The 21,842-nt window shown below is 41.3% G+C and overlaps 1 protein-coding gene across 2 annotated transcripts in view; it reads left to right on the top strand.

Moving 5' to 3' along the window:
* The first annotated feature begins 398 nt into the window (after nt 1-398).
* Rnf43 (ring finger protein 43) overlaps nt 399-21,842 on the top strand; it is a 71,926-nt gene continuing 50,482 nt past the window's right edge. Inside the window, exons 1-2 of one of the 2 annotated variants that reach the window (XM_052196532.1) lie at nt 399-998; nt 2,113-2,614. In XM_052196532.1, the coding sequence (XP_052052492.1) occupies nt 2,363-2,614 (252 nt within the window). In that variant the 5' untranslated portion in view covers nt 399-998; nt 2,113-2,362. Of the gene's footprint in view, nt 999-1,884; nt 2,615-21,842 lie in introns of both variants that reach the window. The other variant, XM_052196531.1, reaches the window with a different exon arrangement.

Below are 21,842 nucleotides of genomic sequence, written 5' to 3'. Positions count from 1 at the left end.
TCTCAGTTCTGGCTTTGGGATATTTGTAGACACTAAAACATGGAAAGAATGGAGATCTATTTGAATCTGTAATTGCGAGACTTTGCGCCCTTCTTTTGCCTTTTGGGTGCCTTTGTTTTCTGTTTCGTTCCTCATACCACTGTCAGTGCGCTGCTGCTTACAGAATCTGCTTAGGCTTGTTTGGGTGGCCCTGATTCATCTGCTGTGGGGAAAGGCAAGGACTGATTGAGCTGCGTGCAGTTGGGCTGTGGCTCACTAGGGGGAGGAAAAGAGCAAGAGACAGAAAGAGACCTAAAGAGACCGGGAGAAGACTTTTGGTTGAGTTTGTGAGTGCCTGCACCAAGAGGAGGGGCCAGCTTGCGTGTAGCGGCTCCACCCTCACTTTGTCAGCAGGTAGAGAGCGTGATTGCAGTCCCAGGGGAAGAAGTCCGAGCTAGTACACCAATTACAAACCACAGGTTTCCTGCTGTAGGGAGCTGGTCTTGAATTGTCTTTCTTGAAAGGAAGCATTTCAACCCTGCCTCCTGAATTTCCAAGTCCATCCACGATTCAGGGATACCGCCTTCTCCCTCTGGGATTTTTCTGTCGTTTTTGGTAGTGAATTGTTCTATTTACTACTTCGTTTCTTATCTCTTCCAAGAACTGACCATTTAATACTCTGTACGGAGGCCGGGGGCAGGGTATGGGGAAGACTTTTGTTAGATTTTAGAGATGGTATTGGATCTTCTTTAAGCATTTCCAGAGTTCTTGAGGACAGTAGCTCTCGTCCTGGGATAAGTTTCTGCCTTTGACCTGCGTGGATTGCTTTTTCCGGCTGCGGAGTTTCTCGGCACCTACCTGTAGTGCGGTCACTTGGTCTGACTGCAGAGTGAGAAGGTGGAAGAACCCTGAGCCACACTGGGTCAAGCAGCTCGGGTCTTTTTTAAAGCAGGATTTATAAAAGCATAATTGAATTTGTTTCACTCCCGTGGACTCCAGTGGGCTCGACAGCGCAACAGGTTTGCAGATTTCTTTTGAAATTCTTTTTTGTTTTCTCCCCCCCTCTGTCTCAGCAAAAGTAAAGAATCTATAGAACAGGTTTGTGTTCAGTCGCTTGGCTTTTCAGCACTTATTCTGAAGACTTTATAGGATTTTGAAATAACCTCAGAATGTAGCATACTTTGTGGATAAAGTGTATTTTAGTTACTTAAAGGTGCGCATTTTAAAATCTGATGTTTATAAAGACTCCAAAATTTTCTAGGAGCATAGAAATACCCCAGATCTCCTCAGCCTGATTTTTTTCCGGTGTGCTCAACTTAGAGCCTCCCGACTCTCCCCCTATGTTTTATTCTCCGCCCCCTCAAGGAATTTGAAAACGTGTTAGGAATAGTCCTTTGTTTTTCTTCTGAGTCTAGAAGATTACAGATTGTAAAGTCTGGATGTGTTTCCACAGCATTCAAGTCGAAGTGCTTGAGAGTCTCAGGCTAGAGAGTAAACTCTGGGACCTCTAAGCAAAACAGGAAAGTGGAACAGAAATAGGAATTTTAGCTGGGAAAATAACTGCAAAGCTAAACTTTTCATGTCTCTCAAAAGGAAGTTGGAAAAGATTTTGATACTCAAATTAATTCTGTCATATATCAAAGATGTATGAATTTGGTGCTTTTGGTGGAACACATAATATATTGAAGTTCTTAAAAAGTATATAAATTCAGTGGGCCTAGAACTCTGGGCTATGCCGAAACACAATTTAGCACAGATGTTTTAATGAGTACATGCTGTGTAGCATCTTTAGATGTCCCTCCAGGTGGGGCCTGATTAATTTCCACTCTTCCCCTATTAAAAAGAAAACCTCCTCATGGACTTTAGCCATTTACAGTTGACATTTTTTTTTTCTGGCTTAAAAAGGGCAGCATGTCTTCGTGTTTTGAGCTGAAGTTCCTCACTCACCTCCGATGCTCTGCTTTAGCTGTTTATTGACCTTATTTTGTTCAACGGCCTTGGGTTTAGTCCCTCAGAAATCTGATACATATGGAAGACCAGCAGCAAGTGATCTGACATAATACCAATCCATGTTTGTATCTAAAGCACATTTGGAAATTCCAAAGAAAAGAGGTGGCATTTCTGTATTCGCAGAGACAATGGGAGAAAACGACATACCTGCCCCAGAGGTGGGCTGAAAAGACCAGCTTCTCTTCCCAATCGGGAACACCACTGGTGCTTGGGAATCTGCTTAGAAAAGGGAAGCAGCAGAATCCGACTTGGCTCTCTGAAACGGAGGAACAGCATCTTTCCCCTCGTTTTCTGCACTGAGGACCTGCCTTGCAGATGAGCTAGTGGAAGGAAGCGGTATGCATGGTCGAAGAGCACTGATGCAGCTGGTAGCATGAGTGCTGGCCGTCAGCTGCAGCTGGCTGTCCTCTGGCCCTGGCTGCTGATGGCGACCCTGCACGCAGGCTTCGCACACACAGGACTGGTGTTGGCAGCAGCAGTGGAGTCGGAAAGATCAGCAGAACAGAAAGCTATTATCAGAGTGATCCCCTTGAAAATGGACCCCACAGGAAAACTGAACCTCACTTTGGAAGGTGTGTTTGCTGGTGTTGCAGAAGTGACTCCAGCGGAAGGGAAGCTAATGCAGGCAAGTATAATGCTGCTCTATTTTACCCCCCATCTGCTTGAAAGATGCCTTTTTTCTTTAGTCTGGCAAAGTAAAAACCTATGCAAGGGCTTCCATTGCTTAGCTTTGTATTTATTCACTTTTTGTGAAGACATTGCTTTACTGGTAGTTTAAGGCATATTCTTATTTTATATTTTTATATTTGAAGATATGTGTGTGTGTGTGTGTACACTATTTTAGAAGGTAATTTGCTTATTTTAACTTAATATTGCATTATCTCGGGTTATACATAATAAAATTTTTCTTTCCAAACGTATTTGGAGCACTATTTTGATAGATGAAAATACAAGTATTTATTTAATTGACTTGAGGAACATAGCTTACAAACTATTAAATCGTAAATGTTAATTTTAATGATTGAGGCACCCTGAAATTCTAGACTGCCCCCAAAGCATGTTTGATTACCATGTCACTTTTAAAATTCGGTCAAGCTTGAATGCTATAGCTGGCTTCCTACCACGTGTGGCTCCCTGTTGCTAATCCCCAAATGGAGAGGACTAGGTCACAAAATGGACCCAGCGTCTGCACCAGGCCCTGCTCCTTCTGATCCAGTTTTTAAATGTACAGTTCAAAACTTTACAAGTTTATTTGACTTTTTCTTTTTTGACTCGCAGAGTTTTACCTGACACAGTTTCTTAGGCTGCAGGCTGTAATATACCCACAGTCTACCTACTGTTTATGTGTTGAATTTATTAACTCACCGGTACCATAGTCTTCCTTAGGCCAATTGCTTATTCCTATGATGAAGACAGAACTTGGTGAGCTGTGTTGTTGTTTTTGTTTTTGTTTTTTAAATGGGCAATCTACTGTCTTACTTCATTAAAAGATGTTGCTTGCTTATTACAATTTATTTTGTAAAATGACACTTCTTGCTGTAGTTATTGGAGGTAGGTTTAAATACGATCAGCGTTAGCAGCCAAAGTCAGATTTTTATTTTGTGATATGTATGGAGTATGAATTTTAGTTCATGATTATATGAATTAAGACTTTTTGATATTTACAGAATGAAGGTAAGAACTTGAAATAAATAACTTAATTATTTCTCAAAAATGAATATTTTAACTAGGCATTGTGCCCCATGCCTTTAATCCCAGCAACCAAGAGGCAGAGGCAGATGCAGATGTATCTCTTTGAGCCTAAGGCCAACCCGGACAACAAGCTCCAGGACACCCAGGGAGATATAAAGAGACCATATCTCAAAAAAAAAAAAAAGACATTTTTATATATGGTTTAGTGGTTCTGCATTGCACTTCTTTGCCAGTATTTTGGAACTGGGATAAATGAAGAGGATAAAGAATCGGGATAGAAGGTTCTGTTGGTTGGAAAGACAGACTATAAAATTGCCTTGAGATTTGATATGTATGAGAGGCTATTTATCATCTAAGTTGGCTCTGGGCTGGAATTAGGAGGGCTTAAAGCTGGAATAGTAACTCAATGGGAATGGAAGGGTGGCCTTGCATCCCTAATAGCCTGAATCCTGAGATGCCAGCATTGTGAATTTTAGCAGAGTTTTGCCAGTAAGCCATCTGTGCAGTCCGAGGAGTCACACTAAGCCCTGTGCCTCACTCGGCCTCCATGAAAGCTTGTTCAGTAACTCCGTGATCTGCTTCATGGTGCAGCGTCCTCTTTAGTTCTGGCTTTTCTTATGATAAAGCTCTTCCCTAAAATGCCTGTATTTTCATAAAGGAAGGGACCTGTCGATCAATTTTTTAATCCACACCAGGTAACTAAATCTTCTTAATCACTCCTGGAGACAAACTATTTTTTAATAAACCTTGTAAAGTATATATCTTTGTTCTCCCCCAACCCCAGACAGGGTTTCTCTGTATAGCCCTGGCTGTTCTAGAATTCACTTTGTAGACCAGGTTGGCCTCGAACTCAGAAATCCACCTGCCTCTGCCTCCCAAGTGCTGGGATTAAAGGCGTGCGCCACCACCACCTGGCTATCTTTATCCATTATTTGATTCATTTTTACAAAGAGTTCTGGTCTTGGGATGCTTGATTTGTGTGTCTCGAATCCATGCTGTTTGCTCTTTATCAGATTACACTGAACTCAGTTTACTCATGAGACTCCCTAACCAAGCCTTCCATTTGAAGTTCTGTTTCGGTCTCTATGTCTGCAGTTTAGTTATCTTGATAGATAGCTGTATCCTAATACCACAAATGAATAATTCCTTGTATCCTGTCTACGAATTATTCTTATTAAGATTAGTTGTCTCAAAAGATTCAGTTGGGTCTTGTAAAACTGAAGTACTATACATGGGAAAATTTACATAAAAGAGTGGTTATAAAAAGAATAACCTTGTCACTCTGAACATTAGACATTTCTTTACACTTTCCCAAATTAATTCAGTATGCATCCACTTTCATGAAAACCAAATTAATTGGATTTCATTTGTATCACACACTTAATTTTTCTTAGAAGGGGGCCATCTGTGACAATGTTACCATCTTATGACAATGTTGCCATCCCCTGATAATGTAGCCATCCTGTGACAATGTGATGACCCCCCCTTTTGTTTAATAAGGAAATAGAGCAGGTAACTGCTTTTAAAATTATGTTCTTTTTCTCAACTTTTTCTGATGGTTTTAATTTTTATACACAAGAATTGGAAAGTCAGACAGTGATGAATTTTTGTCTAGATTCTTATTCCCCACTTTCTATGTTTTGATTTCTCCTTGTTAGCATAATATCTGTGCTTGTTTCTTTGTTCTATCTGTCTCTCTGTCTCTGTCTCTGTCTCTCTCTGTGCGTGCGCGTGCGTGTGTGTGTGTGTGTGTGTGTGTGTGTGTGTGTGTGTGTGTGCTGCAAGCTGGAAGAAACTGAAGAGGAGCTGGCGCTATCTTTGCTACTGTAGCCTTCTACTTCTCAAGTCTTTTCTTTTCCTCAGAATTTCCCATCTTAACTCTGCACAATGATATTTCTGCTTTGCCCCTAAGCTTTTTCTCTGAGTTCTTGTATCTTCCTAATCTTGCTGCATGTTTGCGATCCTCTTTCAAGTGTCCAGCTCTCAGGTTCCCCTCCATTTGCCAAGCCTTGCTTTCTTCCTTGTCTCTAGTCCCTTCCGCTTCCCGCCCCTCTTGTCCTCCACTCAGTTTGTACACTTAGAATAACTTACCACTGCTATTCTGATCTGCTGGGTTGTTTTTTTTTTTTTAACTAGCCATCAAAGAAAACAGACAACCCAAAAAAAGACAGGCTGAAGAGACTCTTGAGACCTTCTGATACTTGGTGGTGACTTACAAAGAGCATTCTTACATGGTGGTGATTAAAACTTACACTTTTTTTTATTTGAACATATTCTTCGTTTCCTGGTTCCACCCTTGCTGGTGAAAAATAGAACTGAAAACCGTGTGATGTCCATTTTTCTGTCTTGCTTAGATTTAACTAGTGTTTGTTTCTGTTCTTACTACCTAGTTGTTGGTGCTTCATCTATACACGATTGTAGTCATATTCTCTCTTAAGTATTATTTAGAAGGACTCCAAGTTTTCTCCAAGCAAAAGAACACGAGGATCTTAGCACAAGAGAGGTCACCAGCTCCTTGGCTATCACATTCTTCCTGCTTAGCTGGTTGTCCTGGATTTTCTTAGACTCCAGGATAAAGTATGCCCAGAGGCGGCAGACTGCTGTGGGAGCTGAGCCGGGCTAGTTTCACATTTGACCAGTAACAGGGAGAGAGCGCTTCCTGGACAAACCCTTTGCCAGCGTCTCCACGTGCCTCCAATCCACCTCCCTGTCAGCATGATCAGTGTGCTCTCTAAATTTTCACTTTATTTGTATTGAGCACCTGAAACTTTTAATCGAAGATTTTTGGCCAGTGTTAAACAATCTTCTGTTGCAAGCTATAGAGCTAAAAAATTAACTAACCCCAAGTGGCTATCCCATTGAAACAAAATAGCTTTTGCCTCGGTGGGTATCTATGACATTGAGGGATTTAAATACCAGAGCTACCAGAAAGATACTGCACATTTTACATATATTAACTCATTGAATCATCACAACTTTATGAGAGGCAGTGTTCTATACATGTATTTCTCACATTTTACAGAAAAGGAAAGGGAGGACTTATGTCTCTAAGAAAAGAACTATAAATAAATAACTAATGTTAGTGAGCATTGGTGTGGCTGGAGCTTAGACGGTAGAGCCGGGCTTCTCCAGCTCTGAAACGCTGTATACGCCACGGTGGGAAGAGCTCAGAGCACCCTTCTCAGAGGCTGATCCGTGACACGCAGCACTCTACCCACCCCCTCATGACGTCTGAATTTCTATTGTTTTCTCATTTTGAGTTTCATTGCAGAAATGAGTAAATCAGAATGTTTATCCAGCCAGGATCTCTGTTACAGTGTTAAAATGTGATGACTACTAGCATAGGAACTCAAAGAATACATTTTGAAATAACATGCATTTGATTGACATTGCTTAAGTGAGTTCCTTGGATGCAGATGTCAGAGTAGATTTTATGATATTTTTAGTAGATTTTATGATATTTTTGCTTTGCTGCCAGCCTTTAAAAGAACTACAGAGTAAATATTCAAGGTACAGTCAACTCTCAGTTATTTATGCTAATGAAGATACAGAAAATATAATTAATAATTGGCTTTTGGAATGTATTCAGAAATGCACTATCAGAAACACAGCCTGCTCAGGCCTTCTAGATCTGTTCTTTTGTTATGAACCTTGGTATCCAAAGGAAAGAAGAAGCTGAAGAATATTTTTTAAAACTTTTTATTTGTACATATGGGTGTCTTGCCTACATGTGTGTGTATGTCTTGTTTACCTGGAACTTGAAGATGTCAAAAAAAGGGCATTGGATCCCCTAGAACTGGAATTCTTGGACAGTTGTGTGAGTTGCCATGTGGGTGCTGAGAATTAAACCCAGATCTTCTGGAAGAGCAGCCAGTGCTCTTAACTGCTGAGCCATCTCTCCAGCCCAAGCTGCAAGGTATTTTTTGTTTTGTTTCGAGACAGGGTTTCTCTGTGTAGCCCTGGCTGTCCTGGAATTCACTCTGTAGACCAGGCTGGTCTCAAACTCAGAAATCCGCCTGCCTCCCAAGTGCTGGGATTAAAGGCGTGTGCCACCACTGCCCGGATGCTGCAAGGTATTTTTAATGATGCTTTTCAGGTCAAAAGGGAATCTCTTTCTGAGTGTGGTGATATAGGCCTATTATTCCAGAGCTCAGGAAACTAAAGCCAGTAGAATTATGAATTAGAAGCTAACCTGGACTCCATAATGGAGTCAAAGCCAGCCTGGGCTATTCAGTGAGACTCTGTCTCAAACAAAGAAACAAAACAGAATAGAATCAACAAAAACAAAAACATGTATCCTTTGTAATTATCCTTTGTAATGTATCTAAAGTAGATATGTGTGTGTTTTGTATTTTATATAGAAATGAAAAAAGTTTAAGTTCAAATTGATAGATATTTTTCACTAATAATAAGAAGTGACTTTGTGTTCCAGCTCTGCCCCGTCAGCTCTGCAGTGCCCTTCTGCACACTGTATGGGCAGGCACTGTCCTAGTCTATACTGAAGTGTGTGGGGATCATGTTCAATTAGTTAGTTTACTTTTCATGGCAAGATTAAAAGTATTTCTAAGCTGGGCGGTGGTGGTGCACACCTTTAATCCCAGCACTTGGGAGGCAGAGGCAAGCGGATTTCTGAGTTCAAGGCCAGCCTGGTCTACAAAGTGGGTTCCAAGACAGCCAGGACTACACAGAGAAACCCTGTCTCAAAAAAAAAAAAAAAAGTATTTCTAGAGAGCAAGGTGACATAATTCAGGTCTTTAATCCCGGAACTCGGGAGGCAGAGGCAGGCAGATCTCTGATTTTGAGGCCAGCCTGGTCTACAGAGGGAGTTGAAGGACTACCAGGGCTATACAGAGAAACCCTGTCTCAATACACATACACACACACACACACACACACACACATATGTACATACACATATATATGCATATATACATACATATAAACACACATACACACATCATACATATACACACACACATATATACATACATACATACATACATACATACATACACAATTTCACTTATTTTTAAAGAAGTTCTTTGCATTTTGTTCCCTTGAAAAGAATGTTTTGGCCCTTTGTGGGTTCTGTTTTCTTCCCTTTAGTTGGTAAATACAGAGGGGGAAACATTATAAATGAATACTGTATTATTATTACAGTAATCACTGTGGAGAAGAATGTGAGAATGGTATCCATTTAATTTTCATAGTAATTTTCTCCCAAGATGCTGAAGTTGATTCCCGAGTTCTTGCCAGCCAGGGAGGAAAAGGTAACATTTTACAGAAAATAAACCGAGGGCAAGGAGCGAAGAACAGAGTTGCACAGAGGCAGAACCACTGCCCTTTAAGGCCATGGACGAGAAAGCTGGAGGCTGGAGAGGAGGCTCAGGGTTAGGAGCACTTGCTGAGGACCCTGGCTCAGTTCTCAGCACCCATATAGCAGTTCACAGCTGTCTGCAAGCCCGATTCCAGATTGGAAATCTTCTGGCCCCTGCAGGCATCAAGTATACATGTGATGCACAGATGACATGCAGGGGAAACACACATACACATGAAGTGGTCACTTATAAACCTTTTAAAAATAAAAGTAAGAATCTATTTTTATTTGGTTGTTTGAGACAGGGTAGCCCTGTGTAGACCAGGCTGGTCTGAATTCACTATGTAGACTAGACTGGCCATAAACTCACAGATCTACTAGCCCCTGCCTCTATGAGTGTTGTGATTAAAGGTGTGAGAAATCTGTTTTTTAAGATATCTGAGGATGCAGGCTTCCATGGGTCAGTCGCATTATTGTGAAGAGCTAAAATATTGTTAATGGCCGAGATAGTTCCTACTTAGATATATATGTTGCTCAGTGTGATAAATTTGTCAAGAAACTATTGATGAATCAGCTTCCCAACTTCATCTCAAAAAGGCCTTTGCGGGCTGGAGAGATGGCTCAGTGGTTAAGAGCTCTTCCAAAGAGTGGTTAAGACTGCTCTTCTGAAGGTTCTGAGTTCAGTTCCCAGCAACCACATGGTGGCTCACAACCATCCATAATGAGATCTGATGCCCTTTTCTGGAGTGTCTGAAGACAGCTACAGTGTACTTACATATAATAAATAAATAAATCTTTTTTTTAAAGGCCTTTGCACTAATCTTGCACCCTGTTCTTACTGTTGTTTTGAGAATTGCTGGAGCAGAAGCCCAGGTCTGTACAGTGACCTGCATGAGCCTTAGTGACCTGACCGTGCTCCCTTCCTTCCCTTCCCGTCATCCTCTCTTCTTGCCAACCCTTCAGTTAGGCCGCCTATTCCTGCCCCAGGGCAGGCTTCTTATTAGGCCCCCAGGCATAACCACTTATACCCCAGGCACTTTCTTCCTTTAGTCCTCCAAATGCCATCCCTGAATGTCAAACAAGCTTTGATGAGGCCTTCCTCCACAGCCAAGTTCATTCTTAAGCCTCCTTGTTCTCTCCATGGCCCATATTCCCTGCCATGATTTATTTTTCTTTTCCAAATCATTGTCTCTAATGACATTTTATTTTTTCTAGTTGCCTGTCTCCTCTTAGTAAACTATGAATGCTATGAAAACAGATTTTCCCCCACTTTTGGTGGAAGCCATATCTCTAGAAATAGTGCCTTATTATATTAGGTAGAGCCTTGGCAATTAGTGTTTGTTAATGAACATAAGTAACTCCAAATTGAGAGATAGTAACTCTTGGTCAAAACCGGTTTATTTATCTCATCATATTTTGATTGTTTTGACTTACTAATGGGCAATTATTTCTTTGATTCTAGCAAAATCAACCATGGCTAGCTCTCATGAATATGTTTGATATGTTCCTTTATTCAACATTTTACTATATTTGTTTTTTAACTAATTCATTGATTGTGAAGATAGACTCCACCATGGTCACTAAACAAGCACTCTTTCACTAAGCTACATTTCTGGCCCTATTTAGCCCTTCCTTGTCTGTGTGTTTGTTTGATTTTTTTGGTTATGAGTGGTTTGGGTTTTGAGACAGGGTCTTTCTGTATAGCTATGGTGAGCCTGGAGTTTCTTGTACATAACAGGCTGGCCTTGAAGTTGTTGCTATCATCCTCCCTCTACTTCCCAAGTGCTGGCATTACCAAACCCAGCTCCTGACTCAGCGTTTATTTCATGGATAGTTCAACCTTTGCTTCTTAGGAAATTCTGGTCTAAGGAGGAGTATTGGGTACTGAGCTTAAGTGTTTGATTACAGAGCATGCATACATCTAAAGGGCCTCACCTTCTTAGTTCTTAAACTTGTGACTCCTAATACTGGTTTTTGAAATACCCTAAAGCAGTGTTTTTCCCTGCCTCTGTCTGTCTGTCTGTCTGTCTGTCTTTGTGTGTTGCTAGGGATTGAAGCCAACACCTTGTGCATGGTAAGCAAGTGCTCTTCTAATTGGGCTATATACTCACCTCCAGACTTTGTATTTGAAGATACAAAACTTAGCTTTTTTTTGTTTTTTAAATAACAGATAAGCTACTGAACGTTAAGTAACTAATCTAAGCATTATAGTTCAAGGGAAAATTTGACCCATGATTTTTAGTATCTTAGAATTTGTGTTGAATTTGCAAATTTAGGAACACCAAATAATTTAAAATTGTAAGCCTAAAGACAATATTATTTCTCAAGATAGCAAGTTAGATAATGTAAAAATTCTGATCCCTGAATTCAAACACCGGTAGTTGTTCAATTGTTTATTTTTATATGTACACTGCTTGTGTAATGTGAGGAATGAACCTAATACAATTTTAAGGTGAATTGTCAGACACTTGTCAACTCAGTACCACTGTGGACCAATTAGGGCCTTCCTTGCACATACTAGACAAACTATCATTTTTGTGCAAGCAGATATCTGGACAGTCTGCTGTTGATGCTTGTAACTGCATGACAGTTGAGAAATACTGTTGTCACCATTGTCTGTGGAGTACTTTGACTAAAACTAGAGGCCTTGTGTTTTATGTCTACTGCTTTTGCTGTTTCCTAAGATGTGCGTGCTCATGTTCATTCTTGTTGTTTTTCCGCAAACATTTTCTGTAGTCTGGTCAGTCAGCTACTCTAAAAGAAGCTCTTTGGGTGGTGCAGGTTTATGTGCTCTGATCTATGTGTTCCACAGTGTTTCTCCCCTATTCTCATGGCCACGTCGTCTTTACCCTTGTGAAGAGCTTAGCAGCCCTATGTTGGAATCAAGGTCTACTACTATAGTGTTTTCAGCTGCTACCATAAATGGTTTGGATGTGGCAGTCGGGGGAGGGGTGAACATCGAGTATTCCACCTTCAAATCTTCAAAGTTCAAAGTGGAATAAAGTACCTACTCCATCCTTTCCATTTCACAGATGAAGAATTGAATGCAAGAGAATTAATGTTTGTCAGTCAAAGAACTGGCATATCTTCCTGTGATATTTTTTGTCAAGTTTATTCATTTTAAACAATATTTTGTCTTTGCTGGAAATAAAAAAAAAAAAAACCCAAAGAGTCTATTAAGAAGACAGTGTAGCTGGACATGGTGACATGTGTGATTCCAGAATTTAGAAAACTCAGGCAGGAAAACTTCTGAGAGCTCAGGGCTAGCCTAGGCTATGAGGCTGGGTCAGGTTAGCAGTAAACAGTGAGATCTTGTTTCAAAAATAGCAACACAATAAAAACCAAAAACAGGGCTGGACAGATGGCTCAGCAGTTAAGTGTACTTGCTGCTCTTACAGGCCTCCTGAGTTCAGTTTATAGTGCCCATAGACTGCTGTAACTACAGTTCCAAGGGAACTGCTATCCTCTTTGACTACTGAGGGGTCCAGGCATGCATAGACTTATATACTGACAAACATTTATACACATAAAAATAATATTTTAAAAAGCAATGATTATATTGGTTCTTTTAAAGATATAGTACTGGGGGTATAGTTCAGTGGTACAGAATTTGTCTTGTATGAAAATGATCCTAGGTCTGAGCCTAAGTATCACAAGGTAAAAAACATTCTGTCTGTCTATCTGTCATCTATCTATGATAGATTGATAGTCCTGTACTCAGGAGGATTGTAAGTTCAAGGCTTGCTTTGGCCACAGAATAAGACCCTGTCTCAAAAAAAAAAAAAAAGAAAAGAAAAGAAAAGAAAGAAAAAATTACATATTACATTGAAATGTCTTTTATCTTTGATCCCTAATCAGTTAGAAGGCATGCTTTAAAACAAGAAAAAAAAATACTTTGTCACAATTTAGCATTACTTTTTGTGGTTCATGTCATTTTATTCTGCCATAAAAAAATTACTGTAAGCCTAGTGGTCTATAACCTGGATCCGTCATCTGAAAGCAAAATGCTCTTGGAAGTCTAGGGTGAGAAAACTCATCTTAAGTAGAAGCTATGCTGGCCACCCTGGATGCTAACACTGGGTGGTTCCCTTCCTGTGCCTGTGTGCTGTATACCACTGCTAGGGGAAATCGCAGCTCAGCACCTTACCCTGGTCCAACTAAGGAGAATGTCTCAAACAGTAGAAAGGACAGCATGTGGTGGCAGAGGAAACACACAGGTGCAAAAGCTCCAGAGCTTTGGTTTAATTTCTCCAGAGTTGACCAAAATGACTATAGTAGAACGGAGGAGAACAGCTTCCCGGCCCCCTCCTGTTGATGAGTTACAATGTTGCCCTACAGTCCTTCATGACCCCCCCTCCTGTTGATGAATTACAATGTTGCCTGTACAGTCCTTCATGGTCCCCCCTCCTGTTGATGAGTTACAATGTTGCCCGTACAGTCCTTCATGCACACACACACACACACACACACACACACACACACACACACACCCCACCGTTGATGAGTTACAATGTTGCCCGTACAGTCCTTCATGGCTGTGCTCCTCAGCCAGCTCTCTCTCTGTAGAAGGCCAAATACCTAAACCCGCTGGCTCATTCAGATTGCAAACAGACTTTCTAAAATGTGCAAGAAGTTTCTGTTGATACATTTAGCTTTAAATGGAACTCTATATAGGAAGAACTTTGAGGGCTGGAGAGATGGCTCAGCAGTTAAGAGCACTGACTGCTCTTCTGAAGGTCCTGAGTTCAAATCCCAGCAACCACATGGTGGCTCACAACCATCCATAATGAGATCTGATGCCCTCTTCTGGTGTGTTTGAAGACAGCTACAAGTGTACTTACATGGAATAAATAAATCTTATATATATAAAAAAAAAGAACGTTGAGTGAAAAATCTCAAGTGTTTTGGTTTTGATTCTTTAATCCATGAAGGACATCCCATGAAGGAAAAGAATAAGATCATATAGAAAGTGAAGTATTTGGATAGATATCCATTTAACAAGAATCATAACAGCAACGATTCTTAACATTAACAGTTGTTTGAGTTGGTCTTATGTACCCCAGGCATGCCTTGAACTCCTCCCATAGCCAAAAATGATCTTGACGTGTTGATCCTTCTGTCTCCATTTCCCAAGTGTGGGGTTTTGAGATATACAGTAGTATACCTGTCTTTATGAGGTATACTGCTGGGGAGGGGACCCAGGACTAATGCGAGCTAGGCAAGCATTCTACCAACTGAAGGGTATACCTGACACAGGGTTGGCTTTGTTTTTTTTTTTAATAGTTGATTTTAGCTCTAGTTGTATGTTAGTCCCATTCTCTAAAATATGTTGGTTTTAGTATAATATGAGAGGTCTATCAACATCATAACTTACTATAATATTAATAAACTGTAATGGTATGTACACCTTTAGATTATTATTAGATTTTCTTATTAGATTATTTGGAACCACTTAGGTGCTTCCTGTGGGTACATACAAAGTTTATGTATACACACACACACACACACACACATATGCCTTATGACTAGTTAAAAAGTAAAAGTAGGTTGGATACAATGAGCTATAGTTTCAACATTTGTGAAGTAGAGGCAAAGAGTTTCTTCACAGGGGCTGGAGAGATGGCTCAGCAGTTAAGAGCACTGACTGCTCTACCAGAGGTCTTGAGTTCAATTCCCAGCAACCACATGGTGGCTCACAACCATCTGTAATGGGATCTAATGCCCTCTTCTGGTGTGTCTGAAGACAGCAACAATTTACTGACATATAAAATAAATAAATCTTTAAAAAAAAAAAAAAGAGTTTCTTCACTGAGTTTCAGACCAGGCTGTGTAATACAGTGAGGTGCTGTCTCAAACAAACAAGATGTCTAAAATGACAATGGAGGAGCCTTAAACTCTTCATCACCGTTGTCGTCGTCGTCGTCATCATCGTCGTCATCTCATCACCATAGAGATGTGCATAATATATGCTAGATTTTGAGATTTATACCTGTAAATCCCAGTGCTTGGGAACCAGAGGCAGGAGGATCAGGAGTTCAAGGCCAGCCTTGAGCAGTCTGTCTCAAAAAAAAAAAAAAAATCAAACAAAAAACCCCAACTAAAAAAAAAAAAAAAGTAAATTTCACACACTAACCACAGTAGGTGTATGAGTGCTTGTCTTCATACATGCCTGTGCTCCACGTGTACACCTGGTGCCTCAGAGGACACTGGTTCCCTGGAGCTAGAGTTTTAGACAGTGCTGAGATAGACGCCTTGTGAGTGCTGGGAACTGACCCTGTCTTCTAACCACTGAACTCTTTCCACTGAATGGGACATATGTCTCATGTATCTGTCCGTCCATCCATCCATCCATCCATCCATCCATCCAGTGTTGCTTTGAGACAAGGTCCAGGCTAGCCTTGAACTTGCAACAATCTTCCTATTCCTCCCACCTCTCAAGTATTGGAATTATAGGTGGCTTCACCATGCCAAGAGTATTTCTTTTATCTGAGGTAAATATATGGTAGATGCTACAAAACAAAAACCACCCCATATCGGATTAAATTAAAGTCACACGACTCCTTTGTAACAGAATGTCAGAGTGTTTGCCACTGTCTTCTGGTCCTGTTCTGTCCTTAGATTTGTTAGAACAGAGAGAAGTGAAGAGTGAGACTCTCGGTGTTTTAGATTTTACAGTTCCTTTTGTTGAACTGAGGACCTTTATGCTAAAAATCATCAAAACTGAGCCAGGCTGTGGTGCACATGCCTTTAATCCCAGCACTTGGGAAGCAGAGGCCGGATTTCTGAGTTCCAGGCTAACCTGACAGCCAGTGCTACACAGAAAAACCCTGTCTCGAACCCCCGCCCCGAAAAAAAAATCATCAAAGCTGTTCCCAGCCCCTGTGATGGAAGAACCATGTTGAACTCAAATCATTAAGCAATGCCTGGAAGACTCTAATTAAATCTTAGGAAAGATCTGGAAGGACCAGAGATAACCTAGAACCAGAGGATCAGGAGAAGTATGAATCTGGGCTTTAAAAACTGTGTGAGCTTGAAGTAGTATCCCCAAACTGAATAAGTGTGCAAGATCTAAGGTTTCAGAGCAGAGTTGGTAGGTGTTTATACTCTGGTTTGTACGCATTCTAGGAGGATGGAAATCCGATTAGTTACTGTGCCTTTTTCCTAAACTGTGACTATCTTTCCGTTGTGTGTCCCTAGAAAACTTCTGCCTGAAAAAAAAAAAAATGAAGAAGAAGAAGAAGGGCTGCAGTGAATTTTCTGAGGTCCCAGAGTAGACACAAAAGCGCCTTCTTAGAGCCCAGTCAGCGGAGGGAGGGCAGCTTGTACAGGCAGGTCTGTGCCTCTCAAAGACTGGGAGTCAGAGTCTTTCCCCAGGGGGTTTCCAACTAGTTTGCACTTCAGAAAAATCTTTTCTTTCTCCTGCTGGTCACGCCCTGCAAAGAATTTTCTTCTAACCAAAAGAAAAAAAAAAGTTTTATAATCAAAGATACTTGTCCTTAGTTGTTGGACATCAAAGGAAGTTTGGAGAGGACTGGGGGATTATTTGGGCATGTATGTATTTTGAATGCAAGCTTGCAACATTAGCAAGTTCCCCAGAGCACATACTTAGAGCTGAAGGAGAACCCGTAGAACTACAGCTTTATCCATCCTAGCTAGCTGGGTTAAGGTACAAATGAGTTGAGGTCCTTTGTCTCTGAGCTTGGACTTATCCCAGGAATGTTCGGGTTTTGAGTTGCTGACTTACTGGAAGAGGCCACCCGCCCTATGAATCTGCTATTTTATAACCTCGGGTACTATGGAGAAACTTCAACAACAAAATCGTCCATTTTAACCTTCAGTGCTTCAACTCTTGGGAACTTGGTGTTTCTGGGCAGTCGATGATATCACAAGTTTTGGGAGCCACATTCCCTGCATTTTCCTACTGTCTCTGCGGAGTCGTGATGTCACTTTCTCCCACAGAGGAAAACCTCTTGACACCCTGAGGGCCTGAACTCAGGTCTTGGCAGGTAAAGGAAGGAGGTACTTGCTTTTAGATTTAAAGTGAGTGAGTCAGGTGCAGAAAGACTTAGCCACGGTCAGCACCATCATTGCTGCCACATGTCATTAGTCATCTAAGAGAATTGAGACTGTAAACTACAGAACTGTTTTTCTGGGTGAGAACGAAGAGTCACTTAATATTTCAATTTTTACATTTTTGACATTTATAGGACCTTACTTTCTGAGCTTTCTGTTCCCTCTTAACTACCCTTCTCTTAATCCAGGAACTTTCTAAGCTTCTGAAAACCTGTTTATATTATACCATTTTCTTTCATAGAACAGACTAGCAACACCAATCAAAACAGAGGACTGAAATGGTGGGCAAAGCAGACCTGGTGAATCACGGCCGGGGCCGAGTTCAGGGTTACCTCAATCTTAGTGCTGTGGTTGGGAACCGAAGAGTGTTCGCCCTCTGAGACGGAGTTGGTGGTTGGAAATCAAATTCCAGGAGCACCCAGAAATGCTCGGTTTCCAATAATGGCAGCCACCAGTGCCCCCCACAGGCACTCTGTGAGCGCTCTGAGAGCTTTCTTGTGGTGTCCTTGTGGTTTAAAAAGCCATCATCAGTTAGAAAGGTCTGCCTTGAAGACAAACCTCGGAGAAACATCACTTGTCTATCTATGCCACTAAAAATAATCTTTTATGGTTTTATTCTTTTCTGCACTAACATGCTATATAGTTTTTGTGGGTTTTTCGGAAAGTCCTTTTCATAGACTCATCAACAGACTATTCTCAAAAGCTTTTTCTAATTTGTGTGTGTGTGTGTGTGTGTTGCACACACATTTTGTGTCAGTATATGCCACATGTGCAGGGGTGGGAGGTGGGGGTCCTATGGAAGATACAGAAGAGAGACTACACCCTGGAACTGTAGTCACAGGCAGTTGTGAACCACCCAATGTGGCTACTGGCAACAGAACTTGGGCCCTCTGGGACAGCCAGTCTTAACCACGGAGCTATCTCACCAGCCTTCTCAGAAGTTTTAAATGCACCAATTTGCTCTAGGACAGTAATGCAGACTCTGAAATAAATGGGATTTACCAGTTTATTCTACTTAGCAGTGAAAACTTACCTATTCAAGATCAGTCTATGGTCTGACACTTCTGACAGTGATGGAGGAAACAGGGGCGGGCCACGTTATTATGTGGATGGGAGAAATTCCAGGAGAAGGGAAGACCTTCTACTGAGAACATTAGCATTAACAGTTGCAGGGGGGTGGTAATGGTACACACCTTCAATGCCAGCACTTGGGTGGCAGAGGCAGGTGGATCTCAGTGAGACTGAAGCCAGCCTGGTAGACAAAACAAGTTCCAGGCCAGCCAGGGCTACTTAGAGAGACCTTGTCTTAAAACAACAACAAAATCCCAAACCCAAATAAACAAACAAAAAAACCTTGCCTATTCATGTATCATTAGAGTATATAAAGTTTTTAAAAACTATATTAGTAAACTTTATTAACAATAAGAGTCCATCTAGTCTAAATAGAGAGAGACATAGAAGATTAAACGATGAGGTGGTAACTAATCTGCAGCCGACTTCCTGGCCACACTCTTGTCTCTCTTGAGTTGTACACATGAACCAAGTTAATATTGTTATATAAAAAGCTTGTATTTTCCAAGTACTGTCATTCCTCAAGGTGTGGGACAAGATATGACATTTTGTTTACATTTTTGTTGTTTTCTAAAGGGAAGTTTGAGTTGGAGACTGTGTGGCATGTTTCCACACCACCTGCCCTGGCAGGGACAATGGCATCAGAAGTCACCGTCTTTACGACTGCACCTGCCTCGTGAAGGCTGCCAGGAGATTTTTCTCCTGTAGCTGAACTGCCCTGGAACTGTAACAGGTCCCGACACCCAAACAGTGGGCGCTTGGCATGTCCTCATTTCCAGAGGACCAGGAAAGAGCCAGTTCTCCCACTAACGACTTTGTGTAGGTTTTGGTGTGGCATTTGGTGATCATTACATTGTTTATCAAGTGAAGGGAGGTGCAATTTTTATGGTTTTCTGATGTTCACCTGGTTTTCAAGACTTCTATAAGGATCTACCAATGGTATCAAATCAAGTGATAACTTGGTATTATCTCCTGCAATTCTGCATCTGAAGAGCTTGAGGAAGAACAGTCTATCCAAAATAGAAGAGATAATCCAGAGTGAGGCCACACGTGGTCACTTGGGGGTGAGAAGCTGTGGGGTGCTTTTGCTTGTTTCCCCCGCAGTGCAGGTTATCTACCTGGCCACCAGATGAAGTCCCCTCAGTTAGCCAGTTGTTTGGGAGATAACAAAACAATCTCATGAGCATTTTTTTCCTTTTGAATTAATCGGAGTGTTTCTTGGGTTCCTTCAAGGCAGAATTGCCTCCTTTGCTTTTAATCTTTGTTAATTTTTGTATATAACTGGAAACATGCTAACCTAAGAACACAATTTCTATACCTGTCAAATAATTGAAGATAATATGCCCCCCACCATGGTGCTACTTGCATAGTACCCCCATCTAATGATACCCTATAATAAGGCACAAAGGGCGCTTGCTCTGCGGTGAAGGGGGGCACCCTGCAGTGAACAGTGAACTGGGGGGGCGGGGCAACTGTGCTTTAACCTCATCTCTGACCCTGCCTAGCTTCATGACCTCAAGGAAAATTGCTTAACCTCTGTGAGCGTGTGCTCTCTTGAGTAAAGTAATAATAAATAGTCTGCCCATCTGGAAAGAAATCATATAGGAGATCTATCTTTGAAGATTGCACGTGCAAAGCAGTACAATTAGTAACAGTTAAACTTGGGCTACTTCTCAGTCATTCAATAACTGTCAGGAGAATTAAAAAGTATTGGGGGAGGATTATTTATTTAGAGTCGGTTAACCTATTTGGTATTATCCCTAAATAACCATCTAGGCCTTTGGTGTTTTAACGTGACTGCAAAGATAAAGCTTTAGCTTTAAACTTTTGCTGATCATGGGATCAATTAATGTCCCAGTAGTTCCAGTAGTCCAAGCAGGCAGTGGCTTGGAGAATGACTAACTGTGAGTTCTGGGGTGGGGACTTAAGTTCTGCGTCGGTCTTGGTTGTGCTGTGGTGAATCACTTCTCTGCTCTGGACCTTTGTACATGTGGCCATTCTATGTTGGTGAGCCGTAAGCGTCTGTCCTTGGTCAATAGGCTGATCATGGCGACAAAGCAGAAGTCGTCTGCCTTTCTGTTGGTAATCCGAAGGCTCCTGGGACTGCATTAACACTTCCTCCACCCCACTTCGGCCTTTTAGAGCCATTTATTTCACTGCTTTGAAGCAACTGCTTAGAATCCTATGCAGCCTGGCTGTAAGGCATTTGGGATTGTGGTGGGGACTGACTTACTCAGTTCATTATGCCCTACTGGTCCCAACATGTCTTCTGAGGCTCAGCAGATAAAATTCTATCTCCTGCTTGGAAAGTATCTCTACAGTCCTCGAGCCTCAGTTGAGAAGAATCAGATCAAAATGAGGCCAAAAGCAGAGTCCTAGTTACAGAACCATCAAATATTTGAAGCCCTGACCCCCCCCCCTTTATTTTCAGGTGGAAAACATTCTTTTAGCCATCCCTGAAACCGGTCTTCTGCGGGATGGAAAGTCGGTGTTTTGTAGTTTTATCAATTTGAAGCCTGTTCCCCAAATAGGTAGATAATGGGATAAAGGTAATTACAGGTTTCCTGGTCTTTTCTACTTACTTGTTCTCTGCCTTGATTAAACACACACAGCCTGTAACTCGTTACCTTTATTAACCTTTCAGCACTAGCAGGGCATCATCACGTACTTCAATCACACGGTGGGTAGGAGTTAGGAGAGGAGGTGGTGGGGAAGGGTAGAGGAGACAAATGCTCTCCTTATTACTGGTTTTAAGTAGCATCCTTCCTCTCTTAAGACACTTCTGAGAAAACTGTTTTCTCCCCAAGGCCTAATAAAGATTAGTGAGTGAAGTTGCAAAGCATTTGAGGTTCTTTGAAATAAAGGTTGGGATAAACACTCCGCATCGCCGCTGTCACGGAAAAGGAAGGCCTAGCAGGCGATTCTTTGGGCCAGTTCCAGCGGGCTTGTTTGATGTCTCTTTCTGACCTTTACCTCTTGATATCTTTATACATTTATTGAGACTGTTGGACAAAGTCTTGAGATCCTGAACCATCGGGTGTTAAGGACGTAAGAGTGAATGGCCGCCAGCCTCTGCTTCTCATTATTTTTGTTTGCTTTATTTTGGGGGGCAGGGTTTTGCTACACAGCCCAGGAGTCCTGGAAGCCCAAACCTCATGCCTTCCCCTCCCGAGTGCTGGGATTACCGTAGGTGCCACCAGGCCTGGCTGGCCTCCAGGTCTAAGTGTGGAATTTTTTAAAACATTTTTTTTTTCTGTCTTTAGATACCTTGTTGTTCCAGTTTGATAATCCTAGTGGCGAGGTTAATTTAATCTGTTCATTTGAGGCTTTGTGTCCTATTGTTAATAATCTGTGAACTGAGGTTTCATAGGAAAATTTTCACTAAATAAAATAAATATGCATACAAAAGTAAAGCAGATACTACCGTTAACTAGAGTGTCTGTATATCGTGCTTATGTCCTATAGATAAATTAAAAGGAAGGAGCAGGACATAAAATCAGAATCTCCAGGGAAGTCTCTACATCTAGCCCATTGTTTTATGTTAAGAATGCCCATGATACGACCCTGGCAGTGTCATAAGACATACAGACTAAGTTACGTATAATGTAACTTATTTAAGTAAGAAAATACACCCATATATTTTAGAAATGGGTTCAAAGCTACAAATGGAATTTAAAAATACTTCCTGGTTTTTAAACAG

Source organism: Apodemus sylvaticus, chromosome 10, assembly GCF_947179515.1.
Source record: "Apodemus sylvaticus chromosome 10, mApoSyl1.1, whole genome shotgun sequence".
Classification (NCBI taxonomy): domain Eukaryota; kingdom Metazoa; phylum Chordata; class Mammalia; order Rodentia; family Muridae; genus Apodemus; species Apodemus sylvaticus.
The sequence above is the reverse complement of the archived record's forward strand: the minus strand, read 5'-3'. Positions and strand labels throughout refer to the sequence as shown.